This window comes from Malus sylvestris, chromosome 17 (assembly GCF_916048215.2).
Source record: "Malus sylvestris chromosome 17, drMalSylv7.2, whole genome shotgun sequence".
Lineage (NCBI taxonomy): Eukaryota > Viridiplantae > Streptophyta > Magnoliopsida > Rosales > Rosaceae > Malus > Malus sylvestris.
Genome location: NC_062276.1, coordinates 1,899,635 through 1,918,560, shown reverse-complemented (window position 1 = coordinate 1,918,560; position 18,926 = coordinate 1,899,635). Strand labels below are relative to the sequence as shown.

General features: G+C 35.6%; 3 protein-coding genes across 6 annotated transcripts in view; 1 reads left to right on the top strand and 2 right to left on the bottom strand.

Annotated features, from left to right (window-relative positions):
- LOC126610501 (mitogen-activated protein kinase kinase 3-like) overlaps positions 1 to 18,926 on the top strand; it is a 165,945-nt gene that overhangs the window by 26,479 nt on the left and 120,540 nt on the right. Inside the window, exons 1-4 of one of the 4 annotated variants that reach the window (XM_050278596.1) lie at positions 7,548 to 7,647; positions 7,747 to 7,964; positions 8,472 to 8,641; positions 8,910 to 9,331. In XM_050278596.1, the coding sequence (XP_050134553.1) occupies positions 7,853 to 7,964; positions 8,472 to 8,641; positions 8,910 to 8,975 (348 nt within the window). In that variant the 5' untranslated portion in view covers positions 7,548 to 7,647; positions 7,747 to 7,852 and the 3' untranslated portion in view covers positions 8,976 to 9,331. Of the gene's footprint in view, positions 7,648 to 7,746; positions 7,965 to 8,471; positions 8,642 to 8,909; positions 9,332 to 18,386; positions 18,622 to 18,926 lie in introns of those variants that run through there. The other 3 variants (XR_007618539.1, XR_007618540.1, XR_007618533.1) reach the window with 3 other exon arrangements.
- LOC126610481 (uncharacterized) overlaps positions 1 to 18,926 on the bottom strand; it is a 130,777-nt gene that overhangs the window by 9,149 nt on the left and 102,702 nt on the right. The window lies entirely within an intron of this gene.
- On the bottom strand, positions 9,918 to 16,449 carry LOC126610489 (uncharacterized). Its single transcript, XM_050278576.1, has 8 exons — positions 16,383 to 16,449; positions 16,191 to 16,267; positions 15,178 to 15,648; positions 14,932 to 15,072; positions 14,468 to 14,560; positions 11,834 to 11,881; positions 10,958 to 11,391; positions 9,918 to 10,650 (listed from the first exon to the last, which is right to left on the bottom strand). The coding sequence occupies exons 2-8, from the start codon at positions 16,258 to 16,260 to the stop codon at positions 10,042 to 10,044; spliced, it is 1,866 nt and encodes a 621-aa protein (XP_050134533.1). The 5' UTR covers positions 16,261 to 16,267; positions 16,383 to 16,449; the 3' UTR covers positions 9,918 to 10,041.

The window sequence follows — 18,926 nt, the reverse complement described above, 5'->3', positions numbered from 1 at the left end:
GACAAACATTACATTACTACAGTTACCCAATTAATGCATCGCATACACCATAATGAATTTGTATCTGTGTTTGACTTTCCTATCGAATATTCCTTCACCATAAGTAGACACGAAAATATCAACGAGAAGGGGAAATTGCATCCAAATAAATAAAATGACGGAAACACCAACAAGGAAAATGATTGGATAAGTAATTGGTTTTGTCCTGAAGCATGATGAATAAGGCAGAAGAAAAGGCAACCATCATGGACGCAATGGAGATGAAGAGTGTGGACATGCCTATTATCATCTTTATGGATTAGGATTTGAGGAAATCATCTTCAACATAACGCGATGTAAGGATGCCCAGAAACATCAACGCTGAAGTTGAGGAAGAAATGAGCAAAATTGCATTTGAAATTATAAAAACCATAAATAGTTTTTCATTTGAGAATATGGGGAACCCTGTTTCTTGGTTGTTTTCACCAGGAACTGTGAATACTGCAGCAAACATGATTGTAATAATGAGGGCACTAACAACTGTATAAGAACTTGCTGTTTCTTTCATCCACTTTTGTCCTTCCTCATGCAATTTCTTGTGAAATTGCGGGTTTGGGTAAATAATTTAGGGGGGGGGGGTGTCATACCATCATCATTTTTCGGTGAGGCTCCCGAGAGTTGAACCACAATACTCTCTACCTCCAGCATTTCATTGAACAAGAACTTATACATCGTAGTGAAATGAGGTGATCGTGTCCTTTCAATAACTAGAAAGGAAAACAAAATGCTTCATTTGATACATGGATATAATGAGATAGAATTTATTTTGTTCTTGGATGGCACCGGCATGGGATAAAGTAAAAAAAGGTTAAATTTCAAAGTATTAAGTGACACAATTTGAATTTTATGGGGTTAAGTATATTCATATTGAATTTCAAGGGTCATAGATGTAATTAAGCCTACAAGAATAATGTAAAATAATTCTAACCTTGTACCGTTGCCTTTCTCTCTGCATTTGCAAGGCTGCACCTGCAATACGATCAAGCTTTCCCTTTGCCAATGGAGATAACATCCCCGCACAATGTAGCATGCCGTTGCTGGAATTATCATTTACGAAAGTCGTAAGGATATTTCTTTGACCGACCCCGTATATAAGGCTATAAACTTTTTCTTGACGGCATTCAATAGTATAATGAAATAAGTTCTTTCCGTAGATTACGGTGAACAATAAATCTGGTCTGGCTTTACATAGAGAAATAAAGAACTCAACAATCCCATATTTAACAGCATCGTGTAATGCTGCATATACATAGCCATCCCTCATTTCTTCACAATTTAAATGTTTAATCACGTCACACATGCAGTCCAGAATTTGACATGACCGAATATGCGTCAATTTCAATTCGCGAATGCGGTTGATTCTTACGTTGACATTCAATACAATGTTACAACTCACAACCACATTTTTACCAATAAATAAATAAACAAACAAATTGATTGTTTTTTCAGAAACATAAATTGATAGTTAAACAAATGGAAAATGAGAGCTAATTTTCACAAATAATTTTTAGTTTCTCACAGACTTCTCTTATTTTATGGCACTGGCAGAGGCACATGAGGACTAGAGTAGTCCTAGGCCTACCCTAACTTGAAAAAACAAGATTAGTATTATACCTATATCTATTGCTTTGCAACCCTTCTCAACACTTAACACAAAAATCCAATCTTTTATCTATCTTTTCATCCAAATCTCATCCTAAAATTAAGTATAATATTTCAAATGGTCATCATCACAAACCAATGACATTAAATTAAAAACCCATTATTCACTTTTAATTAAAAAATCGTCTTTCACTCATGCACTGATAGAGCTATTCCCCCTATTCTTCTTGAATTTCATATATTTAGCCATTCCAAATCTCAAATTTATTGAATAAAGAACAATAAGGTTTGTGAAACTCTATTATTCTCTATAAAACATTTGTTTCTATTCTATCCTACCTCTTCTTGAGTTTTAGTGTTTGCAAAGTTTTTAGTAATTTTCTCTATTGAGTTTAATAATACTTCAAGTAGTATAGATGACATCATGCAATGGTTTCACAATATGAAATTCGTCGAGAATAATTATAATTACTATAAATAGATAAAATTATCTATACATATGTTAATTTTGACTACTTAATTATTTGGATATATGTTATGATGTTTTGCATTAGTAAGTTTGTAATCATTATTGGTTTAGTTTTCTTCTATACTTGTGTGAGGCCTCTCCTCACAAGAAATCCTAGCTCCACCACTGGTTTATGGCCAGCGAATTTAATAAATCAAATAAAATCAACAAACATAATTTAACAAATGTGTGAGAAGTTAATTGTGTGCTTTTCATTTTCCATAGAAAATAAATAAATCAATGTCCACGTACCCAAAAAGTTTAAAAGTCCTTGTAATAAACCCAAGACTGCGACAGAAATCTAAAATCAAATTTTGCTGCCAAAATTTCTTTATATGCTGATTAGGTGACAAGAAATAAGCAAAGAAAAATCAAATGCAATTCTTATTTATTTTAGGGAAATTTTATATGAACCCCAACAACAGCTTAATACCCAGGCACCATAGATGAATAAATAAAATGAAATCAATAAATATGATTAAGCAAGGGTTCTGTAAGAGGTTTAAAAGAGTGTATGAAAACCACTTTCTTAAAAAAATAGTACAAATGGATCAAGGTTGACGAAGAGAGAGAGAGTATAAAACGACTGAATTTGGATGACGGCCAGAATCGGACCTTATTGCTGCCACGGTGGCCAATGGTCACCCGTCCGAGTCCACACGTCGGGTGAGATTTGTTGAAAGGATTAGCTAGTCTTATGCTGAGCTGGATAGTTAGAACTTAGGACAAATGTTTACATCTGGAGTAATGCTAGCGAGACTAAATTTGTAAACCAATTTTGCAAAATTTAGTCTCCCTAGCATTACTCTTACATTTGTTGAGTGTAATTCTTGTTTTGTTTTAATTAATTTGTAATATGCAAGGTTAATTTCATTTACAGATTTTTGTTTTTTGTTTTATATTTGTATTTTTTTTAATTAATGGCAAAAGAGAAAGTTTGTGCGACAAAATTTTAAAGTTGAGCATAAAATATTACTGGATTTAAAGGAAATTTCCCTTTATTTTAATTTTTGTTGCTTCATTTTGATTTTGTTGGATTTTTTTTTTATTTTTTGGTTCGTTAGTTAGTATTTGACATCTACATGAACAAGAGTTCCCAATTTAAATAAGTAAATGGAATGCTAGAATGTAAACATTCATTTTAAACCAATTGGAAATAGGAAAGAGATGAACACAATTATTTAAATTATTAGGCAAGATTTCCCTTTACTGATGTGAAATTTAGGTGAGATTTCATACTCTCAACACACCTCCTAATGTGTGCTGTCATTTGAGCTTAATGTGTAGACAATATATATTGAGTGATGTGGCATGTGAGTTGTTCGGCTCAACACGTGAATAACTTACCCTAATAACATATTAAAATGTAAGTAACTATCCTAATACCAATCGTGTACCCCGCTAAGCTTTGAGATGGATAATTGAAAAAAGTCAACAAAAAAAAAAAGGAGCAGAACATATGAGAAGGACTTCAACATATCAAATCATAGTAAGAGTTTTGAGATGCCACATACCTGTGATATTCCCTTGATCACCTTGTTCATTTTCTTTATTTTGAACATTTATACAAAAGGAAAGAATCGAATTGTTCATTCAATTCAAGTATTGCGAATGTACACTTACAAGGATCATAAGTTGTTATATTCTAGAAAGTATGACGCTATTACCTGCTATATCGGGATATTGTCTTAGAGAGGCAAAATCTGTGAAGAGAGATAGAGAGAGAGAAATGTAAACAGAGAATGAGGGAAAAGTATATTTCTTATTACAATCATTAAGTCTTCTAACATTGATTACATTCAGTATATATCTCACTACATTGCTTAGTAATTAAGCCAACATAGGACTCTTAAGATGTTGACACTTGTTACAATCTTACATCATAGAATGTTAACCAACTTAACTACCTCACACCTATACACATGTTATAGTTATCATCCTCCCTCAATCTCAAATGGTAGCTTGCCAAGTCTGAGATTGTAGCAGTGAGTTTGATATAGAGGAGTAGACAGACCCTTTGTAAGAATATCAGCAAACTGCTCATTTGAGGAAACAAACTGTACTTGCAGAAGCTTCTTTGCAACCCTTTCTCGAACAAAGTGGACATCAACTTCAATATGTTTAGTCCGCTGATGCATGACTGGATTGTAGGCAAGGGCTATAGCCGAAAGGTTATCACAAAACACAGTTGTTGGACAAGGAACATCAATGTGCATAAATGAAAGAAGTTGTTTGATCCAATCAATTTCTGCAGAAGTACTTGAGAGTGCTAGGTATTCAGCCTCTGTGGATGATCTAGAAACTGTATTCTGTTTCTTGGACGACCAAGAAATCGGATTGGGACCGAGAAACATAACGAGACCAGTAGTGGACCTTCTGTCATTAGGATCACCAGCCCAATCGGCATCACTAAATGCATGAAGGTTCAAGTCTCCTTTACTAAACCGAATGCCAAGATCAAGAGTTCCTTTCAAATATCGAAGAATTCTCTTCACAACAGCATAATGAGAGTCTATAGGGCAGTGCATGAATTGACAAACCTGATGAACCGAGAAAGAGATATCAGGCCTTGTGAAGGTGAGGTATTGAAGAGCACCAACAATGTTGCGATAGAGAGATTGATTATTGAAAGGATGTCCATCATCTTTCAATAATCTGTTATAGGGTAAGCAAGGTGTGGAACACGGTTTAGAGTGAACCATATCAGCCTTAATCAGCAGATCAGAAACATATTTGGACTGAGAAAGAACCATTCCACTTTCATTTGGTGTGATTTGGATCCCCAGAAAATAATGGAGGGGACCTAAATCCTTAATATCAAATTCTTCAGTCAAAGCTTGAATCACTGCAGTAATAGGGACAGAATCACTCCCTGTGATGATTATGTCATCCACATACAGAAGTAGAATTATCACAGAATGGCCATCATGTTTGACAAACAAGGATGGATTCGAGTATGTTGAAAGAAACCCTAGTGAAGGAAGAAAGGATGTGAATCTGTCATTCCATGCTCGTGGAGCTTGTTTTAAGTCGTATAGTGACTTATACAATCTGCAAACATGTGCAGGATATTGAGGATCAATAAAACCTGGTGGCTGGGACATATACACTTCCTCATTAAGAATGCCATGAAGAAATGCATTCTTCACATCAAGTTGACGCAATGTCCACCTAAAATTTGCTGCCAAGGCTATGACTAATCTCACAGTTGTAGGTTTAACAACTGGGCTAAAGGTTTCTCCATAATCAATACCCTCTTCTTGGTTGAAACCTTTGGCAACCAGCCTTGCTTTGTACCTGGATATAGACCCATCAACATGTCTCTTAATCTTGAATACCCACTTGCAGCCTACCAAGTTCTTGTTATGAGGTAAGGGTACCAAAGACCAAGTATTTTGAGTTTTAAGAGCAGCCAACTCTTCTTCCATAGCAAAAAACCATACTGGAGACTTGAGAGCAGACTTATAGGTGGCAGGTTCTATTTGAGAGATATCAACTGGTTCAGCATCTTGAAGCACTGAAAGAAATGCTTTCTTCTTCGAAATACCATTCTTTGCTCTTGTTTGCATAGAGTGAGTGTTCATAGGTGGAATAGGGAGAAGAACTTGCAATCTGTCAGGTTGGAATTCATGTTGGATGGCAACCCCAGTAGAAGTAGAAGTCTTAGAAGTAGGGATCTCAGAAGGAGACCCAAGTGAAATCTCAGGAGCCACAGGAATTGAAGAAGAGGATTGGTGGCTTGTGGATGCAGTAATGGACTGTAATGTATCATAAGGACCACTGTGGTGAGCAGAGCCTGGGTTTAACATAGTCTCAGAAGTAGTAGGGGACCTAGATGATGGGTGGGACACAATATGATTGTCACCATTAACTAAGAGTAATGGAGATGATAATGAAGTCACAGGTGTAGAAATGGATTGAATGGATGTAGGACATTTAGCATACAAGATTGGATATGGAAAGTCTGACTCATCAAACATGACATGTCTAGAAATATAAAACCGGGTATGAACAATATCATAGCAAATAAATCCTTTGTAACTGGAAGCATAGCCTAGAAAGATGCATTTGGTTGTCTTGGGTTGTAACTTTGTACTATTGTATGGTTTTAATAGGGGAAATACTGAGCAGCCAAAAATTCTGAGGTGAGTAATATCTAGAATATTATGAAACAGCAATTCAAAAGGGGATTTATTATGAAGTGTAGGGGAGGGCATTCGATTAATAAGATAGACAGCAGTTTGGCAAGCAAAAGACCAAAATAGTGGAGGTAAGGAAGATGTTTGCAATAGGGTTATAGCTGTTTCAATAATATGCCTATGCTTCATTTCGGCTAACCCGTTTTGCTCAGGTGTGTAAGGACAAGATAATTGATGTTTGATTCCCTTTTCCAACAAAACCTTTTGAAATGGCTTACTAAGATACTCTGCTTCTCCATCAATCTGTAAAATTTTAATTGAAGTTGGAAAATGATTGGAGACAAACTGAGAAAAACCAACAAAAGTAGAGAAAACATCACTTTTATTGATAATGGGAAACAACCAACAATATCTAGTGCATTCATCAATGAATGTCACATAGTACCTAAAACCATCTATCGAAGTACAAGGAGAAGAACCCCATACATCACTTGAAGGAACAGATGAATCCCCCGAAACAGGCACATTGAATCGAGCAGGACAGGGATGAGACCTATCTACAAAACCCATAAGACCATGGCCTTCTAGTAGCAATTCGATCTGGAAGTTCCAAGTAAGATAATTAGAATCATCCAGTTTAACAGTCACAAAAGAGGAGACTGTGGATATGAGAGACGTGATAGGAGATTGAAGAATCTGCAGTTGAGCCGAAGTCACCATTGCTGACGAAGAAGGAAGAAACCCAGACGAAAAATTTCTCAGAGAGATTAGAACAAACACTTGGTGTGCAATAAGAAAAATGCACCCAGTCGAAGATGCAGAGAAGAACAAGACCCCGAGAAGAAGAAAAGACAGGTCATTGATTCAGAATATTGAGCGGAAGCAGAAGAACAAGATCAAGAAACCTTCAAGCCGAAGCTTTTCAGGCGAATGATACCATGTGAAGAGAGATAGAGAGAGAAAGAGAGAGAAATGTAAACAGAGAAGGAGGGAAAAGTATATTTCTTATTACAATCATTAAGTCTTCTAACACTGATTACATTCAGTATATATCTCACTACATTGCTTAGTAAAGCTAACATAAGACTCTTAAGATGTTGACACTTGTTACAATCTTACATCATAGAATGTTAACCAACTTAACTACCTCACACCTATACACATGTTATAGTTATCAAAATCTACTCTTAAGAATCGTGATTATACGCCTTAATCTAAAATCTATAAAAGAAAAGTATTTTATTTAATAAATTATGGTGATAAAATTTGATATACTAATATTTATCTTTGTCCGATTGCGAAAAGGGCTTCTGCGCCGGCGGCTCTTCCTTGGAGCTCCACCCTTGCGATTCCTACGCAGTAAGCACTTTTGGCTTTTTTAGCAATCCGAATAATCAAGTTTTGAACTTTGGGTTTCTGGAAATTGTGGAAATTTGATTTCTGGGTTTTGGGTTGAAGCTATCGGACAGGCGTGTACAACATCAACGAGCTCGGATTGCAGAAATGCACGACCTTGGCGGTGGATGACAGCGCCGAGTAAACCTACCGGTGTGCCACTGAGGATATGAGGGTGTTTGGGGCAATTGGCAGCGGCGCCAGCAGCGTTGTGCGGAGAGCTATCCACATTCCCACTTATCGGATTTTAGCGCTAAAGAAGATCAACATTTTCGAAAAGGTATCATATGTCGCCTTTTCGGATAATTCTGTTTATGTTACGTCTTTTTTTTTTTTGCTGTGAAATGGGATCATAGTATTGATTAGTAGTAATTATATTGATTTCCCGTGTAAATTCCAAATTTAGGAACTTTATGCTAGTGATTAGTGACCGGAAAGGAGTTGCTGCGGAAAAAAACCCCAGAAATTTTGAGTGTGGGAATTGAAACAGAGCGTTGTTTGTTGCTTGTTACCAAGGTCTTGTAGAATTTTATGGCGCATTCTATACACCGGATTCTGGTCAAATAAGCATAGCTTTAGAGTATATCGATGGTGGATCATTGGCGGATACTGACACGGTTCGTGATACTTGTTCCATCTTTGTACTTTGGTTTAATCGTCATGATTCATCACTGATTTCTTAAGTGCATTCATTTCCACTACTGGTGGCGTCTCCTTTCATGTTACATTTGACGCACAGATATTAAAAGTTGTCTTTTGGTATTAACAAATCTAGCAATGTAATTACGAGTTTGCGACATTTGTTGGGACGGTCACTTACATGTCGCCTGAGCGAATTCGAAATGAGAATTATTCTTATCCAGCTCATATTTGGAGCCTTGGTCTTGCTCTCTTTGAGTGTGGTACTGGAGAATTTTCATATACAGCTAATGAAGGACCCGTCAATCTTATGCTGCAGGTAAATACCTGTCAATCTTATGCTGCATTCATATATCCTTACCAATGCCTACATCCGCCGTTGTTTTGCAACCGACGTTCTGAGGTCTATGGCAGACCTTGGATGATCCATCACCTACACCTTCAAAACACAAGTTTTCATCAGAATTCTGCTCGTTTATTGAAGCCTGCCTGCAAAAGGATGCAGAGGATCGTATTAGCCACAGATTTCAATCTGGGAGATGGTAGCTTGACATCAACATTGTTTAACTAGTATTCTTCTTCTGCAGATACTTTCACACCCCTTCATCACAAAGTACGAGGATTCCCAAGTGGACTTAGGAGCATTTGTCTGAAGCGTTTTTGATCCAACACACAGGATGAAGGACTTGGTAGATGTGAGTACTTGACACTTGCATTATCTTTAAACCAACTTAAGTGTGCTAAAAACAACTTACAAATGCCGAGTCTAGATATGATCTCTAACTATTTGTATGTCAAATATGTGACAGTTCACGTTCAAAATTTTTTGTCCTCAGTATTCAATTTATATGCAAAGGCCACCAAATTTTGAGACAATTTTTAGTGGATCACATGATGTGGCGGTTGATGTTGGGCTTCTTTTTTAACAATTTAAAGAAAGAATCCAACTATTAACTGCTACATCATGTGGACTACAAAAGATGGTCTAAATGTGGTCTCTCTAGCATCACCCTACTAGTTATTTTTAGGTAAAATCGTTAGAACTTTTATCCAAAATCAAAATACATGATTTAAAGTGACAAATAAGGAACATAATTCTAGTTAATTTACTAAAAAAAAAACCCTGTAGTGGTCTAACTTTATTGTAGTAGCTCAACTACTCCATGATAAATTATGCTATATAAAGGTATCTAATGTGACGCGTATTACTAATAATACTGGAGTATCTATTGAAACTTGGTGAGTTAGGCCAATTGGTTAGGATAAGTATGCATATGCAGACCCTTGTACCGAGTTCGAATCACCTTCAGGTAGATTATTAGGCATTTCCAAATACTGACGTCTCGAACATGTGCTTTTGTACTAAACTACCTTCATGTAACAATGATAATTCAATGACAAACCCTTACTTCCTGTTAACGTCTCTTTCGATTTCTTGAAGATACAGTCTCACTCACAATTGCACCGCCATATCTACGAGTCTCAAAAACACCCAAATTAAACCTATCTATGAGAGAGGATCCAATCATTTCCCTGTCTAGCCAAACCCCTGTAACAATCAGCAGAAGTAGACACGAAAATAAAAAAACAAAAGATTGAACAATGGGGTTTTTATTATAGGAACCAAGCACTTGTATAGCATGTACAATGAGCTTTCTTAGAAGCGACCAACATTACTACAACTTACACAATTAATATATCGCATACACCATCAAGAATTTACATCCAGTGTTTGACTTTCCTATCGAATATTCCTCCACCATAAGTAGACACGACAATATCAACGAGAAGGGGAATTTGCATCCAAACAAATAAAATGACGGGAACACCAGCAAGGAAAATGATTGGATAAGTAATACATGGTTTGTCCCAAAGCATGATGAATAGGGTAGAAGAAAAGGCAACCATCATGGTCGCAATGGAGATGAAGAGTGTGGAAAGGCCTATTATCATCTTTGTGGGTAAGGATTTAAGGAAATCGTCTTCAGCATAACGTGATGTAAGGATGCTCAGAAACATCAACACTGAAGTTGCGGAAGAAAAGAGCGAAATTGCATCCGAAACTATAAAAACCATAAATAGTTTTTGGTTTAAGAATATGGGAAACCCTGTTTCTTGGTTGTTTCCACCAGGAACTGTGAATGCTGCAGCAAACATGATTGTAATAATGAGGGCACTAACAACTGTATAAGAACTTGCTGTTTCTTTCATCCACTTTTGTCCTTCCTCATGCAATTTCTTGTGGGTTTTGGTAAATAATTCAGGGGGTGTCATACCATCTTTATTTTTATTTGATCCCAAGAGTTGGATATGAATACTCTCTACCTCCTGCATTTCATTGAACAAAAAATTATGCACCTTAGTGATATTAGTTGATCGTGTTCTTTCAGTAATTAGAAAAGAAAAAAAATGATGCATCATTTGATACATGGATACAGTTTGAGTTTAAGCATATAATGAGGTAGAATTTATATTATTCTTGGACGGCATCGGCATGTGACAAGGTGAGAAAGAAGTTAAATTCCAAAGTATTAAGTGACTCAATTTGAATTTCATGGGATTAAGTATTCGGAATGAATTTCAGGGTCATAGATGTAATTAAGCCTAGAATAATATAAAAGGAAATAATTCTAACCTTGTACCATTGCCTTTCTCTCTGCATTTGCAAGGCTGCACCTGCAATACGATCAAGCTTTTTGCTTGCCAATGGAGATAACATCCCCGCACAATGTAGGATGTTGTTAAAGGAATTATCTACCGAATTCATAATGAGATTTCTTTGACGAACCCCGTATATAAGGCTATAAACTTTTTCTTGACGGCATTCCACAGCATACTGCAATAGGTTCTTTCCGTCTTCATTCATTACCAATAACAGTTCTGGTCTTGCTTTACATAAAGAAGTAACGACCTCAACAATCCCATTTTGAACAGCTTCTAATAATGCAGGATATACACCGCTATCCCTAATTTCTTCAATAGTTAAATGTTTTATCACGTCACACATGTAGTTCAAAATTTTACATGACCGAACATGGATCAATTTCAGCTCACGAATGCGGTTGATTCCTACGTTGACATTCAAAACAATGTAACTCACAACTCACAACCACATTTTTACGAAATAAAAAGATAGAATAAATAAATTATTAGTTTAAAAAGAAAAGGAAAACTAATGACAAGGGCTTGAAAACTTTGAGTTTTAATGATAAGGACAAAATAAAGGGTAAAGTGAATAGTACCAGGATTGACTTTTTAGTGTAAAAATGTGGTTTTTCGTTAAAGTGAACAGTACCGGGTGCTTTTCGTTAAAGTTCCCTTAAAGAAAAGGAAAATGCAAGCTGATTTTTATACACAATTTTTAGTTTCTCACAAACTTCTCTTAATTTATACTCATCGGATTTGATAAATCAAACGAAATCAACAAAATGAATTCAACAGAGGTGTGTTAGAAGTTAACTATATGTTATCATTTTCCATAAAAAAAATAAATGAATTAATATCCACATACCCAAAAACTCTAAAAGCCTCGATGGAAGTCCTTGTAGTAAACCCAAGACTGCAACACAAATATAAAATCAGATTTTGCTGCCAAAATTTCTTTATATGCTGATTACATGATATATGGCAATATGCATGAAATATACTTGGAAGAGTTCAAATTCCCAAGTTTAAAGACCCAAATCCATGTATCTTGGTGGTTCAAGATGTTAGAGAACAATTCAGAAAATAAATAATAACATAATTTAAAATAATTGATTCTTTATTTATGAAATATACTTGCAATACAAAATGAAACAATAAACAAACAATTACATAAAATCGAATGCAATTCTTATTTATTTTAAGGAAATTTTATATGAAACCCAACAACAGCTTAATACCCAGGCACCATAGATTTTGGAAGCTTGCCCATTCGAACTGCAATTTCCATTGGTTCAGCAATTTCCAAATCCAATCAATCCAAATCCTCGAAATATTTGACCCCAATAAAAAATTTGGTCCCAAATTCAAATGAATGAATGAATCTTCATATAAATTTGATTCCAATAAATCAATGAAAAAAATAAGTGATTTTCACCCATCCTTTATAGTTTTTCATACACTTCTCTTTATTTATAGTCATTAGATCGAATAAATTAAACAAAATCAACGACCAGAGTTAAATAAGGGTGTGTAATTAAAAGGCTTAACAGAGTACGTGAAAATCACATTCCGAAAATCACCTCTCTTTATTTATAGTTTTTCACACACCTTCCTTTATTTATTCTAGTAAATTTCTTGATTAAATATATCATTTTCAATTTTTAAAACTATTTTTTTTCTTTATAAAAAAAAAATTTAAAACTAATTTTAAGCATTAAAATTAAAAATAAATAAATAAATAAACTGTTGCAAGTTCCCACCCAGCCTAACCCCACAGACCCGCCCACCCGCGCCACCACTTTCAGTATGTCTTCAAAGTTCCACCCAGCCAATCTTCTTTCTTCGGTTGCCATGTCTCCGCCCTCCGCCCTCTCCCTCCCCCATCCCCCCTCCCTCCTTCTTGTTCCACTGTAACAACAGCCGAAGACCACTACGACGGCTGCCCTTGCAGCCATGAAACCAAAACCCAATTTCAAAACCGATTCCAAAAAAACCAAATTCGAAATTCAAAAGCAATTCGAATTCGAATCGATTGGTTAAAAGGGAAGGAAGAATCTCACTCTTTGGTGACGGCGATGATGTTGTCAACGAACCGTTGAATCATCTCATAACAGTACAATCAAATTTTGATTTTTGTAATCGGATTTCAGAACAATTAAATTAAATTTCTGGAAAATTCGAATTTTGGAAACTACAGAATTAAAAAAAAAAAAAAAAAAAAAAAAAGCAAAATCCGAGCGTCAATTGGGAAGAAAAATCGAGAAAAAATATAAGAAAACTAATGGATAGGGTATGAAAACTTTAAGGATAAAATAAAGGATAAAGTGAATAGTACTATGTTTGACTTTTTAGTATAAAAATAAAGAAAATTAATGATAAGGGCTCAAAAAATTTATATTTTAATAAAAAACAAGGTCGTAAGTTTATTTAATGGTTAAGACAAAACCCAACATTTAATTAGGCCAATCAACTTGGGCCACATAATGAATTTTCGATTTTGCCCCTGACAGTAAGGCTATGTCCGTTTAACCTCTCTTACCTTTCTTTCCGAGTCTCCGTGCTATTCTCTGCCTACATAACCTCAAATCCTCTCTTCTGACCAAAAAAAAAAAAAAAACCGTCAAATCCTTCGACTCCTTCCATATTGTTAATTCCAACTCTTTTTCCCTGGTCTCTCCCAAATCGCACTCACTCACCAACCGGAGCCGCATAGCGAGAGAGAGAGAAACAACCAGAGCAGCGGAGATGAAGAACATCCTCTCCTCTGAGACGACGGACATCCCCGACGATGCCAAGATCAAAGTCCACGCCAAGATCATCGAGATCGAATCATGTGCGTTAATCGTTCATCTTGCGCCAGTTTTCATCAGGTTATGTTCATGTTTAATTTTAAATACAATTATTTAAAATGATTTATGACCACACGATGAATTATGGACGTACCGGAATCGAGGATCCTCGTAATCCCCACAAAGAGGATTCGATTAATTAAATAGTAAACTAGAGTTAAGTTGAAGTACACATGTCAATTTTAAAAATTAAAAATGATTGATTAATTAAATAGTAAACTAGAGTTAAGTTGAATTACACATGTCTAGTTACATGGTACACTATTTGCGGGAGGTCTGATCGAGGGGGCCACCTTTTTTTACGATCAATCTCTAAGTGTGGGTGTGCTTCATCTAACAGTTGAAAACTATCAATATAGTGGCATAGGTATATAGATAATACTTTTGTTTTTTGATTTTCACGTTTGAATTCGGGATTAGGCCGTGTTAATTGTCTATTGTATCTTGTAATGTTTGGATAGGCCGACAGCATTTCATTGTATTCCATTCCATCAACCACATCACTTAACTAATTATTAAAAACAAGGAGATGGATAATTGAAACAATTCCAAAAAAAAAAAGAACAAAAAAAGAAAAAAAGAAAGAGCATAACATATGAAAAGGACTTCAACATATCAAATCGTAGTTAGAGTTTTGAGGTGTAATATACCTGTGTTATTCCTTTGATTACCCTGTTCATTTTCTTGATTTTGAACATTTATACGAAAATCATTGACGGAATGACCAAGCTCTATGCGTATACCTACCAAGAAATAAGATTTCCTCATTCAAAATACTCATTGCAGATATATTAAAACATTTTGTGAATGAAAACGTACCATTATGGTATATGATTTAAGAAAAGAGTAATGCTAGGGAACAAAATTTTTTAAATCAATTGATGTGGTTATAGATTAAATTATTAATTAAATGTCAATTAACGTGCTTGTTTTTTATTGGTAACATATCATTTGGTTTGCACATTTGGTTTAAAAATTTGGCCTCCCTAACATTAAGACCATCTTATTTGAACCACCTTATAAAAACCTTTAAGTGGAAGATGACATTTGTACATGCTACATATAATGCTGATAAATTTGATGGTAGTAAGAGAAAAGGAAAGATGTTACTAACGATTGTAGATCCACTTTTGCCAGAATTTGAGCAACGCCTCACTTGGGAATGCAGAGGACAAAGAAGCAAATGCAATTATAGGGGACATGCCTCGAGTACATGTAAATCGTGGGTAATGTTGAAGTAACTCCCATGCAATATCTGTATGTATGTATTTAGACCAATTATTGTGTATGTATGTATTTAGACCAATTATTGTATATGTGTGTGTGTAACGCAGAAAATTTGATTCGGTAGTTTCGTTACCAAATTGTTTGGCAACAAGACAATATGCAACAAGGTTAGAGCCGCAAATGCCTTCATCTAGCATTAGATCTTGGGGTGGAGTGAGAGAGTAGAGGAACCGAACTATATCCCATTGCTCACACCCAGCAGCGATGACAATCGGAGTCACGTGGTGGGACTCTGCGACAATACCGAGTAGTTTCTTGTTCTTCGTAACCATGCATTCAACCATCTTGATGTTTTCTCTTACAGCACGAGCAAGAGCCGTCCAACCATGATTATCTTTTATCTCCAATTGTTCCTCCGTCATCATCCGCACCAGCTCTTCCACAATTTGCTCATGCCCGAATGCTGTTGCGTTGTGAAGAGCTGTCCCCCATGTATCCTTTGCTGTTATTGCATTGGGGTGTAGGGTAAGTAACCCCTTCGCTTCATCCCAATCACCCCTCCTTACAGCAGCGATAAAAGCTTGATACTCATGCGGGATCTCCTCTGTCAAGGGTACGTATGTAATAATTATGGCATTTTATATAATATATTGATTACTTTTTCTTCAATTATCCTGGTGTAACTTAAAATATCTTACTTCTTAAGTACATGACATGTTATGACTTTAATATAGTTTCTATTTTATACACAACCATCTCTTCACACCCAACTTTTATCACTAGACACCCAGCACACCCAACAATCTCTAATCCTTGGATTTGGTATCAATGTTTGAAGATTAAAATTTTATTGTGAAACAAGGATTATAGGGAAGAAAATTGAAATTAAAATTTTGAAATAGAAAGAGAAAAGAAAATAATGCACAAGATAGTGATAAACATGTCGAGTCTCGTTCTTTTGGTCTCCTAATGGTCAAGGGTTGATATCAAACTTTGAGATTAAAATCTTGAAATCACGTCCATTTATTCTCCATGATTCCATCCTTGATATTAAATTCAGAGTGAGTGACCATGCGTTTCTTACATAGAAGGAAACCAAGAGAACCTTTCATATACATTTAATACTTTAATTTTGATGATACATACTTGAGTTTTCTGATCTACTCGACTCTGCATGGATACCTGGGTTTTGTGATCCGCTCAACTCTGCTGCCATGCTCAATCTGTCAATTTATCCAAAGGAGATTTTAGTATAGGTAGATGATGATCATGTGTTTATATATGAAAACAAAGAAAGAAATAATGAACACAAAGGATAAGTAATTAACAAATCACTACTTGAATTGAAATGGGGAAGCAAATGGGGAAGCCTTCAGAAAACTGCTTCAGCTTGAATTGGGGTTCTATAGCATTGGTGCTGCTAAACATGTATCTAATCTCTATATATAAAGCCAACACTAAAGTGAATAGTGTTTTTGGGGTCACAAGCTTCACCCAAAAAAATGGACAAAAATGCCCCCAAAACAAAAAAGTTCAAAAGCAATCTAAAATAATGCACCAAATAATGCAGGGGTATTTTCATCATATAGCAGTGTTTTTTAATAATTAATTCTTTTTATACAGTTTTTTTAATTATATAAAAACATTTAAAACGTGTAAGTCCATCGTAACATGCCGTAATTCAAAATATACCTTCTGCACGAGTGTGAGCGCGTGCATGAAGGCTAGTATATACTATATAGTCAACGATAAACAAATGATTTTGTCCCCTTTTATATACGAAGTTTGTCATGTATTTTATGGATCGACATTCGTAACAAATCAACAGAATATGCCCGTCCATATTAGCAATGACTTGACAAGTTATGATACTTTCACATTTTTTAATTGTCTTTCCAACAAAAATAAACAATGAAAGAACCAACTATACATGGAATCTTAACTTTTGACACTCGGGAGTTTAGAAGCCATACTTTGCGTACAAATTAAATTGAGGATCAAAGCAGCAGTATCAAGTAAGCCTAGCTGGGAATTTAGAAGCCATACTTTGCCTACACATTAATTTAAGGATCAAAGCAGCAGTATCAAGTAATAAAAATTGACAGTTTGCCATACTATGTAGAAGTTATCAAGCCCTAAAGTTCAAAACATTCTTTGTCCAGCACTAGATTGGCAAACGGATGCCCAAGGTTGCACTAAGGAATCGCTCAGAAGTTCTTAATAGACTGGTTTTTGTATATTTGAACTGATCCATCCTGCTTAGGACTAATTAGGGATTGCTGTGAGTTTTTAGAAAAGTGTTTTCGTTGTGCTTTAAGAATAATCATTTGTAAAATAAAGCAGATGACAGTTCATAAACCATTTTTAAAAGTGTTGTGACCATGAAAAGCAGTGTAAGAATCTCCTTCTTTTCTTGCCAATCACCCCTCCTTACAGCACTGAACAGAGTTTGATACTCATCTGTCAAGGGTACACATGTAATAAATTATGGCCTTTTATACAATATATTAACTACTTTCTTCTTCAATTTCCTGGAATAACTTAAAATAACTTCTTACGTACATAGCATGTTATGACTTTAATCTAATTTCATATTAAATTCAAGAGTGAGTGACCATGCGCTCCTTACATATAAGAAAACCAAGACAACCTTTCATATAGATTTAATACTTTGATTTTGATGATAGATACCTAGGTTTTCTACTGAGTTGAACTCTGCTGCCATGCTCAATCTGTCAATTTATCCAAAGGAGATTTTATTATAGGTAGATCATGATCATGTGTTTATAAATGAAAATAAAGAAATAAATAGTGAACCAAGTATTTATGGAATCTTAACTTTAGACACTTGGGAGTTTAGAAGCCATACTTTTGCTTACAAATTACTTTAAGGATCAAAGAAGCAGTATCAAGTAAGCCTAGCTGGGAGTTTAGAAGACATACTTTGCTTACAAATTAATTTAAGTATCAAAGCAGCATCAAGTAAGCCTAGGTACAGCGCCTATGCTAATAAATATTGGCACATACTTTGTATAAGTTATCAAGCCCTAAATCGCAAAACATTCTTTGTCCAGCACTAGATTGCCAAATAGATGCCCAAGGTTGCAGAAAAGAATACCTGAACATCTACTTTCTTCTATGTTTCAAAAGCTTCTTCGCGTAAGAATATTCCCACTCGGTTTCAGCTATATTGATCAGAATACTGGTGCGTTTGCTAGGTGTTTAAGGTTCTTTTTTTTATGTTTTCAATGTGGAAGGGACTGAGCTACTTGCACGGAGTTAGTCATCTTTCATGTTACATTTGAAGCATAGATACTAAAAGTGGCCTTTTGGTATTAACAAAGCTAGCAACATAGTTACCAGTGTGCGACATTTGTTGGGAAGGTCACTTGCATGTCGCCTGAGCGAATTTGAAATGAGAATTATTCCTATCCAGCTGATATTTGGAGCCTTGGGCTAGCTCTCTTTTAGTGTGGTACTGGAGAATTCCCATATACAGCTAATGAAGGACCCGTTGCTGCATTCATATCCTTTCCATTGCCTACATCCGCCGTTGTTTTGCAACTAAAGTTCTGAGGTCTGGCAGATCTTGGATGATCCGTCACCTACACCTTCAAAACATAATTTTTCACCAGAGTTCTGAGCCTGCTTGCAAAAGGATGCAGATGGCTAGGCCAACAGCAGAGCAGGTGATCATATTAGCCACAGATTTCAATCAGGAAGATGGTGTTAGCATACAGACTATGATCTTGTATGAGTGTTTCAATTAATGTATAAAATACTGAAGAAAGGAAGAGAGTAAGAAATCTAGAGAGAGAGTGAGAGAATTCAGCTTGAGGAAGAAGAAACGAACTCTGCACTGTTTCATTCATTCACACACAC